The following is a 19568-nucleotide window of genomic DNA, read 5'->3' as shown; positions in this document are numbered from 1 at the left end:
AAGGTACGAAAGGTATCTGATATTGTACGTTTTCAAAAGCATCCATGAGCTTTGTCCAACCCAGGTTTTAGGGTTTAAAACAATGAAGCCCAACTCTCTTCTTTTTCGGTCTCCTTCATTGTTTGATTTACTTCCCTGTGATATTCGTAAGGAATACGTAGGCCTTGTTGATCCGGTTGCATCTTTCAAGTCAGACTTGGACATATTTTTAGATAGCATTCCAGATCAACCCTATATTCAAGGACTAGCCAGATCTGCCAACTAGCGGTTAGGAAAGCCACAAGAAAAACCAAACCAAAAATATAATACAAATATGTTGTTCACATGAACTATTTTTTTTTAATCAGAGATCCAAGGGTAAAAGGCTAGTTATTCTTACTTGCCTATCAGCGGAAGGTATCATAAAATATGAATATATGAAGGTCCTTGCACAAATAAATTTGACTTGACAATCCGGCTCTACAATTTGAAAGGGATCTCAAGATTTTTCTTTGAATATTTCAGGGAAAGACCGGAATCAGCGTTCATAAATTTGCTAACATTTTTGACACTTCATAACATAGGTTAGTTGGGGTTGGAACAAAACCATGTTAACCGCTACAGGGAGATACTATTGAAATGGTAGACAAAATATGGTGAAAGAAAATGAAGTGGTACGAATGAAAAAAGTTATCATCTTTTTTTTGCGTAAAGATATTTTCTATACCCTCGATATACTCTCGTATGTACTTTTTAATTAACGCACTCATCAGGGCAATATTTTGATCTTCCATTATGTGAAGCCATCTTACTAGGCTTGACAAAGTAACCTGTTACCTGTTTTTAGTCATGTTTGTATCAGTCGCTCCTCTATAGTTTTACAGATAGCCAGGTGCTTTTGCAAAGGTTCCTCAGATTTGCAGTAAATTAAACTAATTTTATAACATTGTTCTGAAAGACGATTGACTACAGACTAGACATTTACTTTGGACCAGAAAACGAATATCCATCTAGGTACCATGTACATTCGAGTACGAAGTACGCTCCATCTGCAAAAGAAGGGAGTGAAACTGAATTTTCACGGCGCTCTCTTTTCTCCCATGGGACTTGAAATTGTTCTCCAAAGATCTCTTGCTCACAGATTGAGATTGAGAATAATGGAGAAGATGAGCATCGACTTCTTCTTTCAATTGGTGATTCAAGCCTGTAATCCAATAATCCTCGGAGAGAACACGAAAGCACATGCTCAAAAAATCGTCTGACTTACAATTCACACCCGACGAGGAGAATCGGTTTGCCTTAGCTCCCATGGGTGTGAAGTAATCAGAGTCTCGTGAAACTATAAGTTGTATTCAGCTTGCATTGTCCGCTGTTCCAAAAATATCTCGAGTATGTTTGGCCCAAATAATTTTCTCTACCGGTTTCTCTCCATCCATGCAAGTTTTCTCTCGTCGACTTGCTCCCTCGTTCGAGTTGGTTGCTTTCACCACAAACAGCAATTAACTGCAATTTATCACCCGGTTGGCTTTGTCTTGGTTAATTGTTCCGAGATCCCACCCCACCAATTGACCTAAAGCCCCCGCTAAAACCCACCATTCACCACTTTCACCCAACATTAAGGACCAACTCCGGGAACCACGTGCGCTTAGATTTACTAGAGAGCCGCCAATGTCAAACTTGCAACCTGCCGCTATTCAGACTCTCCGTGGGGGCTCAAAAATTGAGTCTGGAACCGAATGAAACCCCACCTCTGATAGGCGTAATGTTAGCTACTGTAAGCATGCCAGGGAATATGAACATAGTGAGGGATGCTTGAGGGGTTTTGGTTGTGATCGGCATCTGATTTTAAAGTTCATGATTTCATTTCCCATTCATTTTTTTCTTCCCCTTTTCTTTGCTTCATCCCCATGATCCATTCAGCCATATGGCTTCGTTGCTGAGACAACTCCGGTTGGATGGTCTGTTCTCGGAGAATCCCCGTCAGTCCCCAAGGAGATACACGATCGTAGTCCCTTCCAACGATGCTTGGGAGAAAGCTCAATTGGACTTCAGCAAGGCTTACAACACCATCCTGGAAGGGCAGTTCCCGGATTATGTAAGTTGTTTCGGTCTCTCTACGGAGGGCTGAATAGAACGGAAGACGGACAAAAAGACGACGGTCGTAGTTGTTGAAGGCACGAAATGGATGCTTGTTCCAATGGGAGACTTCTCCCATTAGTCGTATGCTTCCAGGGCGGTAGTTTCAGTCCAAAAATGACTGGATCAGGTGGCAATGGGTGGGGATTTGGGGCCAGATTTCGGGAATGATAGATCAGTCAATTATTCCAGGAGGTTAGACTAGGCTTAGTCGAACAATTAGCAGGCTTTGCCATTGATGCTAATAGAAAATAATTCATGTCATTCATACTGTGTTGTGAGCACATTGAAACATACCGAAACAGTTGCCAGTGTACATAATTGTCCTGTCGTGTCATTTAAAGGACATTTCACAAACATATGAGGCAAACAATATAAACCAAGTATCTTGGCAACGATTCGTTCATTGTTTGACCATAACTCTTTCAGTGATTGTTTTTTTTTCTTTCTGATGGTAAAGTTGAGTTATCATGAAACTAAACCTTTAAAGTGTTGTCTCAGCCAGATGTTAACTGTGTTCAATCACCAGGGAATAACTCGAATTGGACTTTCAAAGGTTCGATCACACTTCGATATTAAGTGGCATTGTGATTGATTATGATCTGACCGTCAATTCTCGATTCCCTATTTCTGACCAGATGCATGATATGAAGGTCTGCGAGAACAATAAATGATATCTTTGTTGGAAATGATGGTGCTGTTTATTAGGGGCCCTTCCTTATCTCCTTGGGATATCTCTTGTTTTTACAGGGTCGTGTGATAATGCAGAGACATTTTAAAGTTGATGAGCGGCCTCTGACTTTCGAGGAATTGATCGAATTGTCTCGACGAACGCCAAGTCGAGAAGTGCCCATGACTTCAGGGGAACTCACTTTCACCGAGCAAGGCGAATTCAGTCTCAGTAAGAGCATGAACAACCAACCAACCAATCAAAGGTGTATTTGTCCGCAAGATCATGTGATTTCTCTCATTTCCCAGATGCGTACAAGGATAATTTCGTGGGCTGGAAAGGGGTCAATGGGAAGGTCATTCGACCCAACCTCGAATGCACCAATGGTATCATCCACTTGGTGGACACCGTGTTTATGGACGACGCACCCCCATGGGCCGTTGGGGACTCATCTGCTAAACATCATTCCAATTGGGCTGTTTTGATCTCGATGCTAAGTCTGACTCTCTGGAGATTTTATTTTCAATAAATCATGAACAACAAAATTGGTCACAGAAGATGGGTATGGAATTTGAACCGAGGTCCAGACTTCGGGTCCAACGTTATGGCCTCGTTCTGGGCTGTTTTGTACTGTGCCATTGCTGCACACGAAGAGACTAGTTCCTAATTGATCTATCGGAATTCACAATGCCAGATCAAAGACGGGTATGACGATGATGCAACTCATCCTTCCTACTTACAGTTTTTGGACATAATAACATTCATGGCATATTGACTTCTTCTTCGTCTTCATCTTCGTCGTCGTCATATTCATCCTCTGTTTCTTCTTTAAGTGCTGCTGGTACTACCCGCCAGGCTATAATTGAATTAGGGGACGAAAAGAATCTCACAATACATCGTAAATTTCTCATTTCTTAGTCACATCCAAATACGGTTGGAATAGGGAACCAGGCCGCTTGTTCAGATCCGTGTGGTCTTGTGCCGAAAGTGGCGGCGCTCCCGACGCTCCCGGCGCTCCCGGCCCTCTCGGCTGTGCAGGCAGAAGCGGTGGGGATGACGAGAGCAGATACTCGCGCTGTCTCGAGGTTTCGCGCCTTTTCTCGCCGAGAGGCGTAGAGAAGAGCCCTTCGTTGGCATCATCCACAATCAGGGCCTCGTCCGAGGTCGCCGAGGTCGGAATGTCATCCCCACAGAGACTGGATACTGGCAAGGGTGGTGAAGACAGCGATCCGTTTTGGCCTAACGGCGAGATGTTCATGGCTGGAGGGGGTGGAATGAGCGAAGGAGGTCGACAAGCCATGTTGGCGTGAGATGGGTGAGGAAATGGGGGTCGGGGTAAGAGTCCGAAGGGAGACCCACCGCCAAAGAGGCCCGGGTAAGGGAGCTGACCTGAGGCTGCAGCGGCCTGAAGGACATAGGCGGCTAGTACGGGATCCCCGCAGGGCCAGGTTAGTGTCATCTTCTGACGTTTGTCCTTCATGCGGCGATTTTGGAACCAGACCTGGAACGAACACGGATAGTTAGTTGGATTCCTCGAAGTATGGAACGGGTATCAATCGTCGACTATTAGAGGTTTTGGTTTACCTTGATGGTGTTCTCGGGTAAATTTAATTCGGCGGCAAGTTCGCACCGTTTGGGACGGGAAATGTAGTTTTCCTTGATGAACTCTTTCTCCAGTCGCCCAATTTGCTCGCGGGTAAATGCCGTACGATATCGCCGAATGTTGTCTAAGTTGTTGTTGTTATTATTATTGTTGTTCGAATTAGAATTGTTGTTATTGTGGGTCATCGAGTTTGTGGGCGAGTGCTGTTGTCTTGGCGGGCTGCGATCAGACATGGATCCGTGACCACCCGACTCCGATTGTGAAGCAATATCATCTAGAAGAAGAAAAGAAACAGAACATGGGTAATTTTGAGGGAAATGCCTGGAATTTTGAAAGCATCCCGTCACTTTTAGGTGGTGCTTACCCCCCTCCCACCCCCTAACATGTACGTACATATAGGTCGAGATAGGATCTGTAGTTATTTTTGCAGAAGCTCATATGGTCTGGCGTAACAAATGTCCCAAGTCAGCCAGAAAGGGACGTGTCTGGTCTCTTTCGAACTGTTTGGCAATTTTCATATTTCCAGAAATATGAATCAAGACGCCAACGCTGAGTGAATGCTCAATTATTGCTTTCAAGATTCAATACACTCCATTTCTCAAACTTTTTCACAAAAAAGCTTTTAGTTGCGGCATCACGTCCCGGATATTTATGACCGTCAGCTGTTGAGTGTTCTGGACCGCTCGTGATATTCAAAACTTATTATCGAAGTGTTAGATACGAAGAAAAAACCTGGAAGCTTTTGGGATGAGTAAAGCAATTTCGAGGGATACCCACTGAGCTGCGACGAGCAAGACTTGCAGGCACATCAATTCAATTTCAAAGTGCTGAAAATGTCACTGCAATTATTTTCTATCATCTCCAAGATGATCGAACTTAATCTCTCTGTCTCTCTCCAAAGAGTGAAGGAGTGTGTCTTAGTAGGTCAGTGTCGAGCTCGTTTTCAATAGGTCCCGGATAATCATGAATCTGGTCCGGACCTCGCCGATGTAACCAAACACCATAAAAAGACATTGTGTCATGGTTTAAGCACACTTGACCTTGAACAAATTAGGGCCGACATTGTGTCTTCTTGTCACCGAAATACATTGACGTTCCTGGTTTTTCCCCTCAGGGGCTTCATTGGGTTGATGGGGCCGCAACGACACTGACCTCGATCTCATTTTGAACCCCGATTGTCGCCTTGGACGCTGCTCCGTGTTCAATTGTTCATGCCAATGATCTCCCAAATCCATGTCGAACTGTTCAATAACAAGTTGTTGGGTTGTTCAAGAGAGTGCAGACTGGACGGGCTTATCCCCCCCAAAGACTCCATGTCCTTCAGGTCCAATAAAACAATTTCAAATCATTATGAGCGCAAATTCCTGCCCTCACATCTACACACAACTACACGATGTCAAAGGATTTGGAGACGGATCCCGGTTTTTTGAACACGCTCAATGATCGCTATCCCGTTCAAAGCAATTCTGGCATCACCTTTTTGTAATGGGTTCGTACCACACGATGTTCTGAATAGGGATTGTTTCTAAGTTCTTTCTTTTGTGGGGTATCATAAATTTGGAATTGTGGCCTGATATCTCTGGAAAGGTGATATCTTCCATTAAAATCCATCAAGCCTTCTGAAGTGCAGTATGTAAGAAAAGAAGCATGTAATCGGCTTCAACCGCCCAAGCTTTTTCGTATTTGAACCACTGATTATTCGACTACCTTCAGTCACTCTTTATTCTAAAGTTTGTCAAACATAGAGAAAAGAGTGTTTCCAGTAGTAGAAATTCAAAAACATGTTGGTGCTGCAAGCCCCAGCGTTTTTAGGGACGTCCACTTGCATCTTGGGTAAATTTTGAAGGTAATCAAAACGAAAAAGTAAAGAATTGTATTTACTTAAAAAGATTGTTTGTTGGGTTCGGTAGGTTCTCTTACGACTACAGTGCACCTAGCGGTCGATCATGAGCTCTTGCTTTGAACTTCTCAATGGAAATACTACCATGTTTCTGCGCTTTTTAGTCTGGTTGTGTGCTTCTAGGTCGTTTGAAAGGCTGTAAAGTCTTATTGTTTTACAATAATTATTCACGAGGGCGGTGACAGCTTGTTGTCCAGAGCTTCTTGCTCTATCCGTGGCTTGTTTTTCCTACCCACGATTCGTCTGCTATGAACTTCTGAGTCTTTTCACTGACCATTACATTGCCATTGCACTCACACCAAGAATCCAAAAGTACTGGACAGTACAATACGCAGATCGAATGCTGTGCCATAAAACTCCGTCTTGCAACCTTGATCCCAGATGATTAGCAGATCGTTACAGTACTGACGGGCATTAAGCGATAATATGCGCAATCGATGGAGACGATGTCTTTCATATGTTCAAATCGTTAAAGTGAGCAACATCACAAAGATGGTGGGTTCAGTCCCCTATCAAATATCTGAAATTTTTGTTGAGCCTTAAAGGTCCCAATAAGAAGCCAACTCATCTTGAGTGTCATTTGAGGCAGAACAATGTCTTTACCTATCTCCTTAATGCTAACTAAAACATCAATGATGAACCTTTGATTGTTGTCGATGTAAAACATCTCTTAAAAGGAAAATTGTCTTTCAACCTGTCCCGTGTAGGCATCCAAGATAACGAAGTGTTTATCTCGATCCTCGCCTCGGCCAACCTAGCTGCGAGTACGAGCTCAAAGTTGGTTGGTATGGCTGATGAATACCCAAATTGAGTCTAATTGAGACACGGTGGAATCAATAGCTGTTTCCCTGGCCAAGATGATGCTGTGTGTCTCTTTCCTCGAATCTGCCCTTGTTGGCTGGCACTGCTCCGGTCGTCGATGTCGTCTTCGTCTTTCGACTTTACAATGGCACTAAATACCGTCTTTTCAGCATCGCGAACTTCTCATCTAACCAAACCAATACATTATGTTCCACCTGGCACACTGTCGTAATTATTTGGATCCATCAAATGGCTGGCCAGGCTTGACCTGAGCTCTGTCCGGTGTATGTACTACTGCAATCAACTTATGGGCTGTCAAAAGCTCAAGGCTGGCTTTGATGTTCGGGATGCATTGAAGGAAAATCTCCACAGTGGTTGTCTCCATGATTGGCTTAGTATTCGCTTTGAGGCCAAAACGCCCTACTTATCAGATTATACGGAAATTAACAGCCTCAAGGAGGTTGTTCTCCGTTCGTCGACCAAGCTCCGAGCTGACTCAATATGCCTGACATATAAAGATTATAGCATGGAGAAGCTGACAATACTGATGCTACTAAGAGCAGGGAAAGCTGGTAGGAGCACTTATAGCCTACTTAAGAGTCTTGTGCCCCAAATTAGGAAGACCTTCATCAAGCCCCATCATCGCCAAGAATGGTCCAATGGCAGTAAATGTTAATGTTTTAAAACCCGTGGCTAAGAACGTTCGAAACACCTTCTTCATCGCAATGAAAAACATAGCTGCACCAAAAGGCTCTCACATGGGATTGTGCATATTCTGATGATAATGGCCGAGTTTCAGAATGATAATTCGTGACCCACTCACCTCGGTCTGATGAAGAAGATGAAAGACTGGCAAAAGCAGATGACATGCCACCTTTGATCGGAGATCCATCCAAATCACCACCGCCATGAAGACCGTGTTGCGGGGAATGCTGTTGGCTGAGATGTTGATGAAGGTCGGCCTTGATCCTTAAGGCGGCCACGGCCGCTGCTTGGGCCGCTGGATTGCCACACTCGAGGCCATTTCTGGCCAATCCTTGCCGGAAATCGTGATGTACACCTCCAAAGAGATCCTCTCGAGTCCTTTGGTGGTGATGATGGAACGCCAGCAAAGGCTGATTCTGATGAGACTGCATGAGACTTCGGCTTCGCTCGGCCAAGGACACGGCAGCCAAGCTCACGGCTGAACTCGTCTGTGGATCTGATTGCATTTTACGAGTATCACAAAACAAGAAACGAGGATCAATCCTCAAAGATGGGAGTGAGCGAGTGAGTGTGTTTGTGTCTCTGAACAATCTATCGGCCAACCAAACGGGATCACCACGAGTCACGACGATGCTCTCTGTGTGTTGAATGGACACAAACGAATAAAACTATCATGGTAGGCAAACAATAAAGCCGTGATGAGTTGGTGCCCATCATTTGCCCCTCCAATCACTCCCAGTCCCACCACCCACCAGCCGGGCGTCTCCCACTCTCCATCCTTCCCAGCCCTCCAATCCCATCCCCTCCGCGGGCTCCTCTGAGGTGGTGATGATACGCTTGGCCCGAGCTCGCCTCGAAGCAAATCATGAGTGCTAACGGGCTCGCAAGGCCCCAACCCCCGCCAACACCGCTCGCACCACAGACTCATCGCCATCGGCTAAGGACGTCGCTCGAGGAAGGAATCGCTCACGCAACTCACCAGGAACAACCAACAGCCCACTGAATCTCGCTCGCTGATTTGGAGATGGTGGGCCGTCGACCAATCATTGATCAGCAGAGGCGGAGCCTCCTCCACCTCCTCCTCTTCAGTCTGATATTTGAAAAGAAACATCACACAAAGAAGGCGAGAGAGAGAGAGAGAGAGAAAGGGAGCACAACTGGGGAGGAAAATCCAATCTTGTGGAACAACTCAGCCTTCCCTCTCGGTCGACTAGCACTGCCACGAGCACTAAGAAAGATAAATGCTGTTTACAGCCGTATCATTGGCAATGAGGCTCCTCGGGAAGTTGGGCTTTCCTGGGTCGATCGTCCACGCCAACGTGGGAGGCTGACTCGCTGGTTCTGTCGTCCCTGTGTGCCAACGAGGATTTATCGAAGTAATAAAAGGAGCCGGAACAGCCTCGGGAGATTATGATACTTTCTCGTCGTTTGCCGCTCCAAGTTCCAAGTTCCAACCATGGGATCGTCCGCTGGCTTGGCTTGGCGCTTGCTCAGTACCGAAATGAGGAAATAAATGGGTCTCTCCCCTACGCGGAGGGAGCTGGAGAAAATTGGACTTTGGAAGGAAATTGGTCCTGATATGCCAAGAAGATAGAGCACTGCTCAGATCTACTCGGGGTCTTGTGAGCTAGCTAGCTCTCACAATGGATGTCTAGTCTAATAGGTTTGGGAAAACTACGTCTCTGTGGAAAATCAAGTGATTGCAGCAATAGCAATGACAAACTCAGATTGGTCCAGATTCCTGGGTTTCGGAAAACTTGATCCATCTAATCTTGAGAGTGGAGAGGCTCTCATTCTCTCTTCAACAACTTGAGCCCAAAGAAAGAGGGAATGTCTGAAACGAGAATCTCTTTGTACTGCTGAATGGAAGCCACTGGCCTCTCTAGCCTTTTTTTGCTGCCAGTCATTCGATAAAGGCTATGAAAATGAGATGGCCGCTTTCCCAAGATGAATGGAACTTGTCTGACAGTTGTTCAAAACTTGGGATCTCTTAAGCCTGAAGAAGGAAATAATTGCCTGCTGCTGGCATCCATCGTCTTTTGGGTCGATTTGCGGGCTCGAGGTTGAATTGACCCAAATCGGATTTTCTTATCTGCTCGTTCTTATCCGTCGTCGAATCTGCCTGGAGACAGCCATCAATGGTTGACAATTAGTCCCGACAGAGCGCTAATGCTCAAAGACTCACCGGCATCGTGGTTTAGCAAGAAGCATCCAACCACTCAAGCAGGCAAGCAAGCAAGCAGACCTTCAACTCGAGGCAGCCTGCTTAGGCACACATGGCGAGTGATAAGTCCATCTATTGAGACGTCCGAGATATCGAGTGGTGACTTTTGAGCATTCGGCTCTCTCGAGTCATGGTTGACATCGAGGAATGGCCGCCCGTACGAACATGGGGCCACCAGAAGCCGCTAAGCATAATCAATTGAGAATACGGAGAATTGTGTTTACCTCTTCGTTTATGACTGGACTCACGAAAAAGCCTTTTAACAGGCCAATAAAATGCCATCATCTACTACCTTGGCTTTGATGCCACCAGCCAGATCCATCACAGTAATGGTAAAGCTTGTTTCAGCGTTTCCAGTCCCTCTCAATCTCGAGATTTAGAGTCGCCCACATCCACGCCGCTCTGATCAGTAATGGAACTGTACGTATGTACGTAGATACTTCGATTCAATTTGTATTCAGCACTTATTTTGTGCCCATGCTCCAATTCATTCTCAGTTGATTCCGAAGGGGGCAAGATGATGGTTGAATGTAGTCGGTCGCTTTTGTATTGACCGGTAGATCAACAAATCAACAAGACGAGGAGCTCTGCATTGAGAGATCCAATCAGTTTTTTCATCTCTCGAATCCCGGTCATATCAGAGATCAAAATCCCTTGAAAGTTCTGATTGGTCTAAGACATTCCGATATTTATTGGAGGCCCATTGAACAACTTCAGTCGACAGGAGCCTTTGTTATGCACCATCATGATGCGAGCACAAAATCCTCGAGGTGCACTTTTAAAGAGAACCGTCATTTGGGCACTCTTTTATGGCGATTTCCTTGACTAACACAAATCCATGTTCTGGGCCCCTCTACCACCTCCACCACAGTGACTTGCCCTCCTCGTACATGGATGAGGCAATAAAATGAATAAGTCCTAAGCGTAAGACGACATCAATAGCCAAGATGAACATACTACTAGATGGTAGTGTGAGCGAGTGAGTGAGTGAGTGAGTGAGTCGGTCGATCCGTAGCGATATGGTTTGATTACCCCGAAAAAGCCAAGAGGCCACCGATATCGATGGATGATGCATTAGTTCGTTGATGGAACAACCAAACCAGCCACTCCAATTGGGTCCTTTGTGCGTGGCCCAGAAATGCATTCGTTCGCCATTCACGAGAGTGCCACGAGGAGGATTTGCACTTTAAGTGTTTACAATGCAGAAGGGACGTGAAAGCTAGCTTGATAACGACGACACTTCATAACCTGTGTGTACGTACATTGTATACTAACAGTAGAAGTGCTGCATGAAAAGCATCAAAGGATCGTATACGTTTATTTTGAGAACGAGGAGATAGAGATCGAATGAGAAGAGATGCCGATGGAATTGATTGACGGCTCCAAAGTCAGGTATTTGACGAATTCCGTTCAAGGGAAGAAATACCGTTTAGGAGGGTGATAATTGGATGACAAAAGGAAACTAAATGAGCCACTCTCGACCATTCCATCATTTCTAGTTGGGCGGTGAAGATCCTCTAGCGCTTCCATAGTTGGCCAGCAGACTTCTATTACCGAGGATTGCTAGTTTTGACTTTTCCGACACTTTCGGTTTCAATGAGACTAACTTGTCATAGCCATGATAGATATTAGACATAAGATAAACTAGATAAACGTCTCAGTTTACACCCAACTGATGTGCTACAGTTTCTCCAGCACATCCAATCCAATCCATTTGTGTTTGGGCCATTGACGTTTAAGAAGCTGATTGAACACTGCATAGGTACACCAACTAAGGGCAGGGAGAAAACTGTTGATCTAAACGTCCTTTGGGTCAGATGTCTCTGCGTTTAATTCTAAATCTACGTTCATCATAGTGTTCAATGTTCCATTCCTTGGCTTTGATATCGTGACTGGGCTCTTTCGAAACGAATACCTCAAATGGGCACATTCAGGATATAAAACGATAAATGACCATAAAAGGAGACAAACCATGTTTGGCAGGAGCTCTCATTGCCGACTTGGCTCGCTTGGACTGGCCTCCTTCCTTCGACGGAAAAATACGAGGACCATTGACCTTAAATTGAGCCTCCTCAAGTGACCAACCAACAATTCCCGACATTCCGTCATTTAAGGCCACCAAAGAAGATAAAAAAGGGGCCCTCGCTCACTTCATTTTCCAACGTATTTATCACCCACTCTCCACCACCTTTGAACCATGCCAAGCCTAAGGTTCTTGTCCAATGTATGTGGCCTTCACACCCATAAGCATCAGGCTTGTGTGTACCATATCAATTGAGATACAAAACATAGGCCAGCACCTGAAAATGAACCTTCGATTTTCACTTGTTGTCTTTGCCCAGAGACTTCAATGTTTTGAAAAATTACGCTTGATTTGTGATTTCCATTTCGTATACTTAGGACTTGCTGACCTCATGTACTACTATCTAACACTCAATTTACTTTTTTGCCAAAAAACTCATCTTCGAATAACCTTAAATCAGCCATGATATACAGTCACATGATATCCTTCGAAGCAAAAAAAAACGTAAATTATCTATAACAGTTTACAAACCCATTTTACTCGCGCCTTAGTTCGTTAGCCGACAAAAGACACTTCAAATCATACACCGGTACAGTACTTAAAGCCGTCAAAATGACCATGCACCGTTAAGCAGAACCATATTCATGAACGTCCTCCGTGTTTACCTGTTTGTGGGAGGTCGGATTTCTCGGTTGGTTGTTGGTTGGCACCTTCAACCCTCACATTTATGAGGCTGCAACCTGTCCCTCTCCTATGTACTATGTTCTAAAGGCACCACTGTACAAGTGCATGGCAAGCCCTAGTGGTTGGTTGGTTAGTTGGTTGTTCTCCTTCATTGAGCAGGTTTTAGGTTGCTGTGTTCATCAGTTTCCTCATAATTGGCTTTTATGTTGAAAAACAATGCCCTCCTCTCGCCCGATCCGCTCCACCATTCTGATGGTTGAATTATGGACCAAAAAGTTTGCTTTTCCAATTGGCAGATTTCCAAAGTGTTTAAACACTGGGTCGAAGAGGAAGACAAAAGTGTCACAATCTTCATGGGTACCAGGGCCAATGGGAGTCTTCAGTTCTTCCCAGTGAACATTAGGACCACAGGAAAAAATCCATCAGTTTGGTCGCAGCTGAGTGTGAATTAGCCAATTGTGAGCAGTCAAGTTCAGTGGAAGGTATTGATTGCTCTTTGCTTTGTCATTTTCCATTTTCCACAAATCCACACATGCCTGGACCCGATTGGTCTTTTGTTCACCTTTGGCCACCTACCGAGATTCGCAACATGAAACCATTGGTCAGTCAGTAATGAACTGTCCTCACCCCCAGGTATCTTCTCCATTTATCGATTTCTTGCTTAACACCTCCAAGTCCCACCTCATTCAAATGAAACGGTTTCTTTTGAAATGCACTAGAGCCCTAAAATGATTTCAAAAACCGACAAGTGTGCCAGATTGTGTGAGTGTGTGCATGTAGTACACTCTAGTCTGCTAGTCTGCTCTGGTCTTGGAGTAACTTTGGAATGTTCAACAAGAGCGATACGATCAATTGTTTGAGCACATGCATGTTCTTCGACGCCGAAGAAGTGCGGTACAACAATTGGAGTATGTTCTGTTGGCGGAAAACTCCATTTACCACCCTACATACCCTACTATGTATAACACTCACTTGGACCCATGGGCAACGAGTGAGTTTGTTGTGATACAACGACGATACCATGACATTTTTCCACTTTGTTGCAATATGAGCAAAAATCGGAAGCCAGCGAGCGTTGTTCGAACAATGCGGAATTCTACTACTAGATATGATCTTAATGGCCGCTTGCCATCGAATCCTAACAACGACCAGGATGGGTTGTCATTCAGCCCTCAATGTTGGGGTCAGGATTGGGGGTTGTTCTTTCTTCAATAATTTTTTTGGGGTTAAGTATGTGACGGGAGGTTTTGAGCCCAATGCAACATGTTGGCATTGGCAACTGAGCGCAAGGATTGTACAAGTCTCCTTTCTTGAATGATTGAATGGAAGTAGTTCAATGGTTTGATAAAGTAGCTTTAACTGTTACATAAGCGATGGATCTAGGGTCAAATAAAGTTCATGAATTTGTTTGCTTGTTGATTATTATGCTTTAGTAAGATGGAGAAAGGAATTCAGATGGGCAATAAAAGATCAATAAAACCTGTAAGGCATGAATCTAAATCTATTGTTAACATCGAATCATTATAAAAAGTGTTGTCCTAAGAGAACTTTCATCAGATGTATTTTCTAGCACATCAAGCCTTTTATTACATACTTAAAATAGAGTCTTGCCTGCGGAGTAATATAACTCTAGGTAAACTTACTATTGCATCGTTGCATCATTTTCAACAGGCAAGTGTTGCTCGTTGTCAAAGCGTGGCCATCTAATATTGTATTGTGCAAACGTCAACGAACGAAATGAACGTAGAAGAAGAGATGGGAGTGAAGATCCATTTCGCTGCTCATACCATGGTCAATTAGTCCATCGAAGGCAGATGATAATCTCTTGGTTTTATGACCCCCGCGACCCACTCAGTCAGACTGACTTTCCAGCTCTCTCTGGGTCGCTCTCTATCTTTTGTCATGAAGATTCGTCTGCTCGATGTACGTACGTCCGTCCGTACGGCCGTACGTATTGTATAGATTGCAAGTACGACGTCCTTTAGCGGAGACAAAGCGGAAAAGTAGAGGTTGTACATTGAGCATAGTAATACGGGGTGGATTGGTTGGGGTGGTAGGGTACCAACGGGTCTCTTCTTTGGGACCGGAATTCCCGAGCTCACTTATCTCCTCGTGACAAGTTTCCAATGTTCCGATGAAAATTGACAATTGCAACCGTAAAAAGCAGTGAATGAAGCACGGTAGGGAAAGAGTAGTGACCATGGGAACAATACGAGATTGATTTTATTGAGGCGAAAAAAGCATACGAGCATGTTATAAAAGTATTAAGTAACTTATTGACAATTTGTCAATTCCTCCGTCCCTTTTCCTCATTCACCATGAGTTTCCCATTGTCTTTCCCTAATCATGTTTTTTTTAATATAAATTCATGGGCAATTTTCTAAAAACCCGCACCTCATACAAGAAGTACGGCTCTATCTTATCGAATTTGTGATTTCGTTAGATTATTACGCACTCGTATCGAAAGAAACGCGCTTCAGAAGTAGAGTTGCCAATTTTCCCATTTGTCTCTTTTTCATTCGAACTATCTGGTACAGAATCTATGTATGGCACGCTTATCAAGTGCATATATCGTAAGTGAACATCCATACGTTTAGTTTTAGTGTTAAGACGATCTTTAAGCCTCATCAGAACGGTCTTTGGGATTACTCATCCTCAATGGTCGGTCCCTTCGTTCGGTCCAAACGCAGTGTCACTTTCTTCTGTTGCTCTGTTTGTCGCCCTGAAACATGGAATGCAATGGAGCTTTTGTGGCACAATGGATCCATTGGAAAAAGACTAAAGCACTTACTTTGATCCAAGTTCCTCTGGAGTTGGACCGCTGTGCGATTCAAGGTGTCCCGGAATTCCATGGTCAATCCGAGCTTCACCAATTGCTGCGTTTCGGATAACACTTGGGAAATTTCAGTTTCGATTCGATTGCCCAAGTATTTGCAATTCAACTGAGGAGTACACCTATTGAACGATTCCTCCGATATCGATGTGATACTGATTACTGTTTACCTGATTAGAGACGCGCAGCTCTTCCAAAGTCTTCCTTTGACTGGTGGCCTGGATGAGTTTAAGGATCATCTCGCCGGATATTGAATTCGAGTCCAAGGTCAAGAAGCGCAAACTTTGATTCGCATGGAGACACTCGCAAATCAACTGGGCGATCGTGTCCGAGATATCACAATTGGCTGCAGTCAGGCTTTCCACGTGGTCATTCTTAGCCAAGCCGTCAAAAAGTTTTTGCCATTGAGTGGCGCCAATGCCCTGCAACATTTAGACAACATCAATTACCCTTGGGAAAAGGATTGGGAGAAACAAATCACCGTCTTCTCATGTCTGAACAAGGACTATTTATTCACCTATCGACTCTGTCTAAAATTCATCCATTGGACATTAATTGATAAGAACTAGTCCAAGCATGGACTGGAATGTTAAAAGACCTGAATGTTCTGCCAAGGTCAACTCTTCACGGGTATTTTGCCCGACATGACATCAAAGCGAATTTTTGGACTCAAAAAGTCATAGAGTACTTGATTACAGTGGAGTGCTCAATGAAAACCTTAAGCATGCACTTTGAAAACACATTACAGAAGGGTGCAATAAAACCATTTAATTTGTTCGCTTCTGGTTCGATATCATCGCCAGGACTCTTGTTTTCTAAAGTGTGGCTAGACAAAAATGCCCTTTTGGTCAATTGGCAGGGCAGTGGTAACGAAATTACAGTAATTTGTACCTTTTTTCGAAAAAAGGAATTGTAATTCCATTACATTGAAAAATGCTGTAATTGCAACGACCCAAGAAAACAAAAAATACTCGTTACTCGTTCCTTTTTTCAATCTCCAAAGTGGCATCTAAGTTTTCGCTTCTCTCTTGACAACTGAGGAAATTTGATGCTTCTAGACAATTGTAAAGGAAATTTCCGCTTTTTTTCAAATTTTCATCTACCTGCTGAAAATTGTGCTTGCTTTTAATAAGAATAAATGTGTTTGTGGTTTCAAATCTTGTTATGTTTTCCCTGCTTTATTGTTTTTTATCTCCTTATTAAAATTCCGTTGGACCAAAAGACCTGACCAAAATCTTCTTTTGCCTTGAGTATGTGGAACTAAATGTTTCCACCCTCCCCATATTCATCCATGACTTTAGGCACATGGTTCAAATAGGTAAGGAAGTTTTATGCACTCGAGAATTTCCAATACTGTGTTTCACCGAACGTGACACAAGCATGACCAAGTGAGAAAGGATTGAGTAATGAAGTGCTAAACAAATAAACAATATCAATGCTCATTACTAATTAGTGTAACATGTTGGTACGAAGTGTTTCAATCAAAAATATAACTATTGACTTAATGAAGTATGGTTTTAGTTGAGCCGAAAAACTTGTTGGTCATCTAAATTTTAGTAAAAGTAATTGTAACGAGTAACGCCATTACATTTTGGCAAGTAACGAATTACTCTTTTTGGCCATAGTAATTGTAACTGGTTTTTTTGTTCCTTTTATTAAGGAACGACTAACGCCCTGCCAATTGGTTTGTTGTTTGATACAATTTAAATAGCATTAATAACAGAGGAAAGCTAATCATCCATTGGCAATGATTCTGAGCTTCACCATTGACCTTGGCAAAGGCCATACGACGGGCTGGAAATTTTGGAATACCATCGTAGAGAAAGAGCCATTCTATACCAAATAAGGCGTTGTTCAACCCTTTGGATTGACCACAGGTTCGTCCATGTAAGCTCTCATACTAGCAACTTTTGGTGTAAGCAAGGATCACAAAGAAGCTTGGACTTGGCTTTACCAAGATCAAACAACTGGAAGGGAAATGGAAAGTAGATGCTTGTCCAGTGCGCTACGGTTATTTGCTTCTCAAGAGTTTGTGACTAACTGTGCAAGAACATGCGTATGTATGGGTGATATGTAGACCTCGGGAAAAAATGAGAAAAAATCGCCAAAAATGTTAACTAGAAAGCCAAAAAAATGCCAAAAAGTTAATAAAAGGGGCATTCAATTCTAACTTATTCATTAAACAAAAGCATTGTCATTTATATTTTGGGAGCTTAGCGAAATTGTCCTAAATGTTGAAAAATATCGATCGCATAAATGCAAAGTTACTTCATTCTAAATGTTTTCATTTTACTGGATCTAGTAGATTAAATAATGGCAGGAAAGTCTCAATCAGCATCTTCAAATTTCAAAGTCTAACTCAGTTAAAATGATGAAGCTAAAAAAAACATTAAAAAGACTATTCCAGTGTTTTTGCCCTTGAAATTGACTATACCAGCAAATTTTTACTATTTTTTAAATTATTGTTTCAGTCTTGTTCGCTTAGAAATACGAGAATTTGGAAAGGATAATGCGCACTTTTTTACTTGACGGCTAAAAAGTTGCAGTTATAAACTCAAAAGATATTATCATGACTGATATCTATCTTTATTGTTCATTTTTGTACAATTATTGCTAAAATAATTCAGTAAACAATCACAACAATCAAATCAACATTTTTTTTAGTCATTTACCTTTGATCCTAGCTCTAGTGATATGCCAAACATAACACAAAACCCCAGAATGGGCTTTCAAAATCCCCAATCTATAGGAAAAGCCACATACAAAAGTACAAACTAATGCATAACAACGATGTCAAGAATGTAATCATTCAAGTATCCAATGAGATCGATCTTTCGCAATAAGAATAATGTAGCCCATAACACAACACTGTCAGTAGCAGTATTCAATCCAGAAAATATTATGGACACACTGTACCTTGATATTATTCAAGTTGATCTCAATCAAATCCGGATCGTTGCTTTGAACTCGTTGAATGATCTCGTTAACGTTTGAGTCATTGGGTGGTGGATCCGGATACCTCTTCAGTTCAGTGGCCAAGCAATCATTTTGATAAGTCAATCCCAATATGTCAGCCACCTCTCGAAGCTCAAGATCAGTTGCATTGGCTATGTATTCGTCGTATTCAGCCGCATTCTCCAACAAAGTCGACAGCTCCACATCTTGGATCTCGTCCATTTGGGCGGCATTTTCGCTCATATCTTCCTTTAAATTGATCGTATCGTCTTCTTTCGGAACAAACTAACACACAGAGAGTATAACATCACAAAAATAAGAACGTGTTCATGCCACGTTTTTCAACTTCGAAACTGACCTTCTTTCCACGAAGAAGTCCCGGCACGAACTTGACTTGGTCTTCAATATCTGGAGTCTTGACGGCCTTCTCGTGGAGATCACGCAACATGGCCGACCGATCAATGTCGCCTGTGGCATCCTTTTCACAATTGTACAAGCATCGCATTGACGGTGGCATGGACGAATCCTAGAAATGATTAGCTCAATTACAAGAAAGTGAACCGTTTCAATCAGAGGTCTTGCGCACATCGGGATCGACCAGAGCCAGTTCTTCAATCTCTGCCGCACTCAAAGAGGCAATGAGTTCGTCCACATCCTCAAGGGACACCTTCATCGGTGAGATCTAAAGGGAAAAACAAATCAGCTTGAAATTCAGGCCTTTGGAAGAGTGATGCATGTAATGGATCCATATCACGAAGGACAACGTTTTCGAATCGCAATCATTATTAAGCGCCTTTGACAGGTAAGGTGCGGTTGAATTATGAAAAATGTATTTGAAAAATGATACAGTACGCACTGTGATTACATGTATATTTGTAATATGATGTAAAAAATGGATATAAATTAACCCATTTATCTGCCACTAGGTGTCATCCAAAAAACGGGTGTGCGGGACTGAAGTTTTTAGAATATCGATTAGTAATGGAAAANATCAATTAATTTAAAACTAAATCATTTCAAAGACCACAAATCTATCTGTGGATCTCGGTCGAAAC

General features: G+C 43.1%; 3 protein-coding genes across 4 annotated transcripts in view; 1 reads left to right on the top strand and 2 right to left on the bottom strand.

Moving 5' to 3' along the window:
* The window catches only part of LOC131881684 (fasciclin-1-like), a 7631-nt gene extending 4301 nt beyond the window's left edge, over nt 1–3330 (top strand). The window contains exons 7-9 of the mRNA XM_059228625.1: nt 1900–2074; nt 2866–3016; nt 3094–3330. Of these exons, the coding sequence (XP_059084608.1) occupies nt 1900–2074; nt 2866–3016; nt 3094–3314 (547 nt within the window). The 3' untranslated portion in view covers nt 3315–3330. The remainder of the gene's footprint in view (nt 1–1899; nt 2075–2865; nt 3017–3093) is intronic.
* On the bottom strand, nt 3286–8677 carry LOC131881693 (homeobox even-skipped homolog protein 2-like). The gene is made up of 3 exons (XM_059228635.1): nt 7913–8677; nt 4370–4662; nt 3286–4286 (listed from the first exon to the last, which is right to left on the bottom strand). The coding sequence occupies exons 1-3, from the start codon at nt 8298–8300 to the stop codon at nt 3693–3695; spliced, it is 1275 nt and encodes a 424-aa protein (XP_059084618.1). The 5' UTR covers nt 8301–8677; the 3' UTR covers nt 3286–3692.
* Nucleotides 8678–14920: 6243 nt separating this feature from the next.
* LOC131885622 (tropomodulin-4-like) overlaps nt 14921–19568 on the bottom strand; it is a 9403-nt gene continuing 4755 nt past the window's right edge. For both annotated transcript variants that reach the window (XM_059233740.1, XM_059233733.1), the window contains exons 2-7: nt 19100–19195; nt 18872–19039; nt 18475–18798; nt 15729–15980; nt 15517–15667; nt 14921–15447 (exon numbers count right to left, since the gene is read on the bottom strand). In XM_059233740.1, the coding sequence (XP_059089723.1) occupies nt 15371–15447; nt 15517–15667; nt 15729–15980; nt 18475–18798; nt 18872–19039; nt 19100–19195 (1068 nt within the window). In that variant the 3' untranslated portion in view covers nt 14921–15370. The remainder of the gene's footprint in view (nt 15448–15516; nt 15668–15728; nt 15981–18474; nt 18799–18871; nt 19040–19099; nt 19196–19568) is intronic.

The sequence above is a fragment of the Tigriopus californicus genome, chromosome 1, assembly GCF_007210705.1.
Source record: "Tigriopus californicus strain San Diego chromosome 1, Tcal_SD_v2.1, whole genome shotgun sequence".
Taxonomy (NCBI): domain Eukaryota; kingdom Metazoa; phylum Arthropoda; class Copepoda; order Harpacticoida; family Harpacticidae; genus Tigriopus; species Tigriopus californicus.
The sequence above is the reverse complement of the archived record's forward strand: the minus strand, read 5'-3'. Positions and strand labels throughout refer to the sequence as shown.